Here is a 9,458-nt window from a genome sequence, read left to right as displayed (position 1 = left end):
TGAATTGTATGAATAGAATCTAGGTTTAGAATGTCCATTAGTGGGCATCGTTAACTTTGTAAGGACTTTGAAAAGCTATTGCCAAAACAAAAGGATTCGCTCCCCTGGCGGGGCGAAATTTCGCTCTTCAAGGAGCTACCTCTCACTTTACGTGCGAGCGCGCACACACACAATAAAGTGAGCGGAACAATTGAGGCAACTCGTTCGCTCGTGACCCCCAACACTACTTAAAATTTCTGTGACGTAGCAGGAACAGGAAGGTGGACGCGGTGGTGCGGGTTGGACAAAACCATACGCAAAGAAGTAGCGGCTGCTCCGGTTTAAATCCGGGTTGTGCTTATTGTTTCCTGTCTCTACACTAATACATATATCACTTGCAAAAATTATTGTTGCCGGGCATGGACATGTTACACGGTTTTTTTTTGCTATAAGTTCCCCCCCCCCCTCCTTTCACTGTCTCTATGTAATGCGTATGGTGTAATATGGTGGTTAGAATGTAATACTGATACTATTGTTTAGACATCGTCATCGATTGCAACCGCCCGTCGACCCGAAGCCTAGCCCTAAATACGTGTGCGCAGTGAACTAACACCACGGCACCAAACATTCGCGGGGCTTTTTCAATGGTTTTTGACGAGTTTTTTCCGGCTTCTTTTGAGTGCTTATTCTATATACCTGCTGTTCCTGTTTTCCTTCTGTTTGCTAGAGTGGCGAAGCGGTAGTTTTGTGGGGCACAGTCTGAGGATCGGTTGGCGGAGTGGATCAAGTTGTACGATTTGCAAATGAAGCGCCCTTCTTAATGTGCCATCGAAATGGTTTTTCCAGTCGGTACGCAAACTAGCGGACCCCCTCTCCCCTATACCTAGCGTATCTGTACTTTTTTTTTTCATTATTATTATTATCATGATTGTTGAGTGTATGTTTGTTTAGACGTTTTGCTTGAAATTGGCAAACATGCTGCTGCTGCTGCTTATTTTGAAAGGCTCGTGGAAAGGACCAAGAAAAGGCACAATTTTGTTTGTTATTTTCATGAACTCCTTATCATTCTTGCGTATTTTTGTTTTTGTTTTGTATTGTTTTGTCGTTCGCTTATTAATCAATCGGTTGGCGCGCGCGCGCTTCAGCATTGGTAGCATATCGGTACTACGCTCTACTGCTAACACCTTTCTATTAATTTTTGCCACACTGGAAACTGTTACTAATTTTTCGTTTACTGCATTCTGCCACCCGTTCCATTCGGTACTACGCTTTGTTTACTATTTCTCCTATCGCAATAACTGCTTGTTTGCTTTCTTTAATTTGTTTTTTATTCTCTCTCTCTCTCCTTTCACACACATTCTATTGTCACTCTGTAGATGGCACACAAAAAGAAACACAATTCCAAATGCAGTTTTGTTTTCCCTTTCTTTTTCTTCGTTTTTGTGTTTTGTTTTGCTTATCTCCTGCTTCCTAATGGCACAATGTATTATTAATGAAACTAAAGGAAGAAAAACAAACCCCGCACACGAAGCCTCGCAACGCAATTGTTGTTGTGCGCATTTGCAAAATGGCAGAAATTCAACTTTAACTGCCAATAAAAATTCCGGCGACTGGCAGCTTGTTTGATGGTGGAAAATTAGTGTTTAGATTAGTGGAACCAAAGCAAAAACGAAAACGTTTGCCAGACTGCAGATTTTAAAAATTTGTTTTAACATACAAAAAATAGCACTTAACACAAAAAAAAACACGGGGATAAATAGAGAGGCTTTACCGGCGCAAAACAAAGAAAGAGTTCGGGAACTGGAAGAATGCGCTGTTTCGACTGTTTTTCGACAGCTAAACAGGAAACGTTGGAAGAAAACGTACCAAATAATTGATTTCTACCTTTCTTACTACTAAAAGGTGGGCAAATGTCACGCCATTCGTCACGTTCAGCCGCCACGTTGCGTTAAATTAGAAAACGTTCTCTAACTACTGCCGACAAGCTTCTTTCTTTTTTTTTTTGCTGCTGTTCTGTGGCCACGTTTTGTCCATTTTCCTTTGGATTTGGTTGTGTTTTTGCGCTCCATATCATGTCTGCTGTTGTGTCTATTGCTATGGGTGTGTGTGTCTTATTTTTTGTTGCTTATATACTCGCACATCTTGCATCTAAACCATCCATTTTACCGCACAATGTCCTGCTGTTTCTATATTTAAAAAAATACACCTCACTGCTTAAACAAACACAAAGAAAGCCCCTACCCGTTTTGGGGGTCCTAATAAATGATACATTTACACACACTCATACACACTAAAGAGGAAGGCTTAACCCGGAACGTCACAACTATAATATTACATGCATGGTGTATATGTATATATGTATATATTATCATACCTTAGCATACCTTGACGTAATAGTAATAATAATAATAATATTAATAATCATAATAATAATATTAATAATATAATAAGATAGTAATAAGCTAACCTCGCTGTTCGCTCTTTCCTTTTACACAAACACCTCCTCCTCCCCAACCCCAAAACCCCCTTTCACGTTTGACTGATCCTTCTATCTGTCCTTCTACCTTCGTTCTACCTTTCCTTTTGCCTCTCTTTTGTAGGGGGGAGGATAGACGAAATTAATTCGTATGCTAGCCATTTTCTTCAGTTTTTTTTTTTTCAAATCTGTTTTCATCTTCCAAATTACAGCAAACTTCACGCATAAGATAAACCATTAATACCGACCGTGAGAACTACTGAATAGTGAAAAACGAAATCGATGGTGGATGGTGGAGTGGCCTGGTGCGTCTCAACAACCCGACACGTCGTCAACCCGACGCCCGTTTGTCACGTCCCGGCATGGCGCTTGCTTTGCTGGAAGCGTTTCGCCCGCTGGCCGCCCCGGTACCATTGCTGCTGCTCGCCGACTTCCGTTTGCCGCTACCAACGCGACCACCGTTGGTGGTCTCCGGGGCCAGTGATCCACCGCCGGCCGCCACGGTTTGGCGACGATCCTTCCGGTACGCGCCGGCCTCGAGCAAACCGACGAGCCCGGGCCGTGCACCGGGATGTGGGCCGGTGTGGGCGGTTGACTTTGGCGGCAGCTTCGTAACGATGGCAGAAGACAGTGAGGAGACGGGCAGCGGCAGAGATGGCAAGGTGTCCCCGGCGAGGGGTGGTGTGTAAGAGTTAAGATGGCTGCGCCGGTGGGTACCTTTACCGTAGGCGGGTCCAACGATGCGCCCATCGCCGCCCAGATCGCCGCCATTCGCATTCGCGCCGCTACCGTACGCCAGGGAGGATAGGGTGACGGCGACGGGAAGCGTGGTCGCTCCGGTGTAGCCGCTCTCGAGATTCGGGTGTCCGGCTGCTGCTGCTGGGCCTGGGTTGAGCTGTACCTTGCGGCCATGTCGGCCTTGGGCGGTACCGTGTTTGTGCCGGTGTGGATTGGGCGACTGGGGCGCCTGTCGCTGGTCGCTCGGTGCGCTGGCCGAATAGCTCGACGTTAGCAGCGAGTTGCCACCGTTCGATTCGCCCGCCGACCCATCCTTACGCGCCTCCTGCTGCCGATGGTGACGCTGACGGGGCGGCTGATTAGGTTGCTGCTGGTGCGGCCGGGTCGCTTTCGCTTCGTGCCTTTGCGGATGGTTTAGCTGATGCTGATGCTGCACCTCATTCGACCCGTGTGCGCTCGTTGGATTGAACGTGTAACACTTCTCGTCGATCGGCTTTTTCCGGCCCACACCGCCGCCGCCACCCGGTCCCATCTTCCCACCGGCCCGCTTGCCTCCGATCGGCTTACCGTTCCGCTGGAAGCCTAAGGAGTGGTTCTGGTTGACGACCGAACGATAGCGGATGGCGCCCGACGCGTCGATGTTTTCGAAAAACATGCACCGTCGTTTGGACACATTGGCTTTTCCACGCTGCTGAGAGAGGGAGTAATCAGGGGAGGAAAAACCGGGAATTTGTTATAAACCACCCCTAGCGGGACTACCTTCACATCCGTCCATCCTTACTCACCATGGTCTTGATGCGCCAGTTTTTGTCGAAGCAGATGTACGAGTCTGTCTCTTTGGAGTATATCGTTACGGCAACCCGATTGTCGCGTGTTCTCGTGGCATTGAGGCTGAAAATCTCTGCAAATAAAAGGTAAAAAAACAACGAATAAGTTTTAAAAAAATTGAATGCCATGTCTAAGTCAAATAAACTTAACAAGATCGCTTGATCTTGGGTCGTCATTGCTAGGCTTACGGTCAGTTAGTTTCAGTCCGAAGCTACCCAGGACTGATTAAAACTTTGATACGATTATCTGATTATCTGAAGCACTGATTTATCCGTCTCCAATTTTCGGAGCACTGAGATAATCTGTCCTGACAACCTTTTGTGGCGATATTATTTTGTCATTTGTTATTTGGGATCTTTATCGGAAAGCACTGGTAAAAAGTTAAAGGCCATCTTTACCTTAAAATCGCTTACGATTATCTCAATACACATGCATTAAATCGCTCAATTCTTGAGGTTCTGAGTAATTCTTGAATTCTTGAAAGAGTTCCAAGGTATTCTTCAATGGGCTTGGTCAACTAGCTCTAAGATCAGTTTTAGTAGCTCACAATATATTACAGCCAGCGGGTCCCACCAAATACACCCGATGACTTCTCGATCACGTGACATGGACGACATATCTATCCATTATCCAATGTTTTGAATCATCCTGATGTATCCACTTTTCATCACCAGTTGGTTGCAATATCCCTCCAAATATTGTGCCGTTGGAAAATTTATCCTTTATAAACCGAAGAATTGATGTTCTTTTGACTTCTTTTGACATTTGAGATCTCAATATATTGAGTACACTTAGGATAATTAAGTGATTATAAGTGTATTTTTATTATTCCTGGTTCAAGCCTTGCCTTATAAGTCTCCATTTTAAAAGAGTCAGTAGTGCTCGAGATCAGTTGTTCCTATTAATAACTTCTGATGCGTATGTTCATCTAGTTCACAATGAACACCATAGACTTACAATGAAATTCGGTGACTTTTTACCTTTCCTTTAAATCCCCTAGCAAGAATTCTTAACTGTTTCAATAGAAAACATTTTTTAGGGTTTCAATCAAAGCAAAGAATCAATTTTGCTTTCAACTTCAAACAAATGAAAAAGGCGTATAATGACACTTCAAAATGACAGCGTTACTAGAGAAGTAAACAAGCAGCGCCATCTGTTATCAAAATCTCCTCGATCCTGTTTACAATCCTCATATTTTTATATGAAGTTACAGCACTGTTTGCTAACGTTTCCAAAGGGGGATCGAACTCTTATTTAAAAAAAGTAAAACCAATTTCAAGTATCCACCAGTCTTATCGAAACGGATAGAAATATCACCCCTCCCGCTAGATACTACAACGCAATGTTTTCTCACACTGCTGCCACAATTCATGTGTACCGCCACTTCGGAATTCAATTAGCACCGGATGTGCGGTAAGATAATGCTCCTAAACGTCCGGAATCTCACTACCACTTCATTAAACATTGTCTCATGCGCGTTTCGTAGTAAACCGCACGGGGAGTAAACGGTCAGCCACCGCCGACCACCGACTGTCGCGAGATCCTTGGTCCGAAGGCAGGTGAATTACCTCGGCAGCGCGCCAGCTAACAACAGAACGAAGCGATATACGAAACAAAAGCAGCAGCAAAAAGGGCGGGGGGTGGGGGAACGGTCACCGCAACAAACACAGAAATTATCTAACGCTTTGATTTTCCCTTCGAATGGCCGCAGTACTCCGCCGTCGCGGCATCTTGACGCGGAATTGCAACCGCTCGGTGCGGCACCATGCGCACACTTCTCGGCGCGAGGTGTGGTTTGTGTCTCTCTCGGCGCTCACCTCATCCACCGTACCCGCGGCTTTTCGTTTGCGCAATTGTTTACGCAATGCGACAATCCTTCAGCGGCAGCAGCGTCGTACGCACCCCGCACGAAGTCGATGGCGGTGCGCGGCAGGTGTGGGGCCAGTGGGCCAGAGCGGTTGCGCAGGAAAGTGAGGGGTGTAATAATTCAGGTAATTCCCCGTCATTCCATCGCCGGCCGAGAACCGCACGGGCCGGTGCCGGTGGTTCGATTTCGCGGTTGCGCGGTCGAGCCCGGCCAAAGTCGGACGACAGCAAGGAGCCACTTTAATTGCAGCTAATCGACATCACTTAAAAAACAAGCGTCGAGCAGAGGGGATGAGGGGGATGTTCCGGGGTGGTGGAGGGGGAAGCAAAAGAAAGATCACGCCGGACGATTCCAAACGCCGGTGCGAGAACCCCGCGTGAACCGATCCCGAACAGGCGGTTCGGATTGCGATTACGTTGGACGATGGGGACGAAAATGGACGATGGACGGTCGGGTAGTGCGCGGGCCAAGTGTATGTAATGTGTTCATGAGGCTATTTGGCTGGAAATTGATGTCCACAAATCGATTTGCAGTTAATGGAGAGAAGAAACTCCTCACTGCGCACGCTTCCCGATCCCCAATGTCGCGTTGCCTTCCTTCGTTCCTTCGGCATGGCTTAGGAACGAACCAAGCTGCCATGAAAGGGCAGCAAACAGAAAGGCAGCAACAAAAAAACACAACAACCCATCAATGGGAGCACATCGATAGTTATGGTGGCGCTGTTTGGTGTTGAAGCGATTTTCAAGCGAGTTTGGAGAATGGAGTCGTCGCTGGTGCAGGATATATAGGTTAATTCATACACACACCATCGGGAAAGAAGCAACAGTTTGTGGATAACTTCCAGATAACAAATCTATGATAACGCGCTATTGCTTTTGCTAAATGTTTATTTTTATCTGCCGACCGCGAAAGGATGAGATTGTTTCTTTCTTTTTTTTGTTTTGGTTTGTTGCGTCGTAAAGCGCGAATGATGTGCGATAAGATACGGGAACGACCTAAGCGTTGAGATACCGATCGGCTGTAAAAATGTAATTCGCAGATATATCTTTACGACAAGCTGGATATTTGATGCAAAAAACAGGTGTTAATGGCACCATTGAAGAGCAGCGTGTTGGGAAGTTAGATTTTTATAAACTGTACCTTTATCGCCCGAACAAGCGTGTAAAAAGTGATCAACAAACAAAAAACGGGGCGCATATTTGAACCGCAATTAATCACATTCGCGCAATCGGACGGAAAACAACAACAAGATCATTAGGGTAGAATCACGAAGAGCGCCACGGAAAGACATTTATCAACAGTGACCAAACACAAATGCGTATCATTAGCTCCCCCCCCAACTCCATTACGCCCGATGTGGTGAGACGAGACGGCGCGGCGGTGCAAAAGTGCTCGAGTGCGAGAAAAACTAAAGGCAAATAGGCAAAAAGATCTCACCCCCCACCCAGGCGCCCCGTGCGAGTTTGTGCATTAATAATGGTAGAAAATTGCTCCCAACCGCGCAGGCTGGTTGGTTGGTTGCCGCGATGCGGGTATCGAGATCGATTGCATGCGACTGCATGCCGGAAAGTGCAATTAAATGGCGCACATTCTATTGACGGTGGCACGGAGCGCGGTGTGTGTAATTGTGTGGCACCTCTAATGGCATCTTGGCGCCCTCCGTCCGTTTTGCGTGTTGTCGTGATGTTCGGACGGTACAAGACGGCCAAGAGACTGTCCAGATGGGATGGAAAACTCACCAAATTTTCCTGTGATTGACAGGATAGAAGAGCCACAGGATTAAATTGCAGGGTTTCTCGGTTCAATTTGATAAAGTTCTCAATCGTTCTGCAAGTTTTTCGATGCATGTATGTATGACATTTGGAGGCTGTCCATAATAACCTTCAAGTCCAGCTAGACTTTCGTTAAGCGTTATAAGCTAGCTTTTAATTCCAAACGATCAGATTTCTACATCAATTGAAGCAATTGATGCATACTTGGTACGACATTTTTAAGGAAATCCTTGAAGGATTCCAGCATGATAAAATATGGTATAAAATTACCGAACAGTATTTACTTGATTGTTTAGCGGGTGCTTTCTGAAAAACATTAACTGTCTTACTTAAGTCATACACTCTAATAATTTAATGGCAGGAGATGGATTTGCAGAGCTTCCTTACAGGTTATCAAACGGTCGCACCATTCTGTCCTGTTCGGTTGTTGGTTTATTGAGTGAGACTCTACAGCTATACAGCTGTTCGGCTATATTAATCCTGTGTCGGACTGTCGGATAATCTGATAACTTGTTGCCAACAGTTTCCGTCCGATCAAACCATGGTTTTGTTAACAACTTAGCTTTAAGCGACTAGACTATTTAGACTAGTGGCGACTATTTAGAGTTCAAACGGTATCACACGTCCTCGTTACATAAATGCTACTCTGTTAACGTTAAAGTCAAGATGGTCCAATAATTTGTCAAATAACCAGAACATAAAGGTTCAACTATTTGTCAAATAACCAGAAATACTATTATTAAATCCCATCGGTGAATTTTGAAATGTCAATGTCTTGATTATAATAACGTCTAGTACTGGGAGAATCTGATTCATATTAATGTATTTGAATAAATATTTGAATTTAATGAATTAACCTTCACAACATTAATAGTGTCATTACCATTAACTTCGAGTCGTCTGTCGATCCCTTAAAATATTATCTAACCCCCCAATCCATGTCACTAAGATAATGGTTTGAGAATTTGTTGCGATCATCCGAAAACCCCTGTATTTACACAATTTAATTTTCATTATTATTTTCCGTACACCGTCTGAAACCGATCGAGTATTGTGTAATAAAATGTACCCCAAAAAATCTCACAAATGATCGAAAGACGCACCGTGGGACTTTTTGTCTTGCTGCAGGATAATCTCGAATCCCCGGGTCTGCTTCAGCGCTGTTACATCCAGCTGTGGTGTGGTTGCATATACCGAATACACTTTTTACCATGCATTCAACAACAGCAAAATCATCCACACGAAATACAACTGCGCCCCCACCAAATACCCCGAGAGCGCCATATTTTACGCGATAATTTATTAATTCATCGTTGTTGTTACGTTTTTTTTTCTGTCCCCATCTTGCGGTTGAATCTCCCGCATCGTACGACGGTTTTGCCGCGCCCGGTTGGTGATCGGTTTTTGTGTTCATTGTTCGATTGTTAGGATTGCTTGGTGAACTAGGGGGGAGAAAGAAAAACACCCCTTCTTCTCAGGGCACCACAAGCAGCACGTGGAGCAGTACCGAAAAAACATATTCCCACAGCCATGCGCCGTATGATCGGGGGTATGATCGGCCAAAGCAGATAAGCAGTAACGCTCCTTCAACACCATGAGCCCCCGAACAATACGCACAAAAAGTGCCGCGATCGACTGCGCCGAAGGTGGAAGAGTGTGCGCACGCGCACACACCCTCTCGAATGAAGGCTAAGGCTCGAATGTCACCACACCGTGTCCCGAGAGGTGGCTCGATTTAAATAAGAAAAAAAAACACACCGAACGCCTGCTAAATAAATCACCAAATTTACCATGGCAT

The 9,458-nt window shown here is 45.3% G+C and overlaps 1 protein-coding gene across 1 annotated transcript in view; it reads right to left on the bottom strand.

Moving 5' to 3' along the window:
- Positions 1 to 2,571: 2,571 nt before the first annotated feature.
- The window catches only part of LOC128303035 (AT-rich interactive domain-containing protein 1B), a 63,066-nt gene continuing 56,179 nt past the window's right edge, over positions 2,572 to 9,458 (bottom strand). The window contains exons 4-5 of the mRNA XM_053039890.1: positions 3,979 to 4,094; positions 2,572 to 3,881 (exon numbers count right to left, since the gene is read on the bottom strand). Coding sequence (XP_052895850.1) covers positions 2,787 to 3,881; positions 3,979 to 4,094 — 1,211 coding nt within the window. The 3' untranslated portion in view covers positions 2,572 to 2,786. The remainder of the gene's footprint in view (positions 3,882 to 3,978; positions 4,095 to 9,458) is intronic.

Source organism: Anopheles moucheti, chromosome 2 (assembly GCF_943734755.1).
Source record: "Anopheles moucheti chromosome 2, idAnoMoucSN_F20_07, whole genome shotgun sequence".
Taxonomy (NCBI): domain Eukaryota; kingdom Metazoa; phylum Arthropoda; class Insecta; order Diptera; family Culicidae; genus Anopheles; species Anopheles moucheti.
This window is presented reverse-complemented; position numbering and strand designations above follow the sequence as displayed.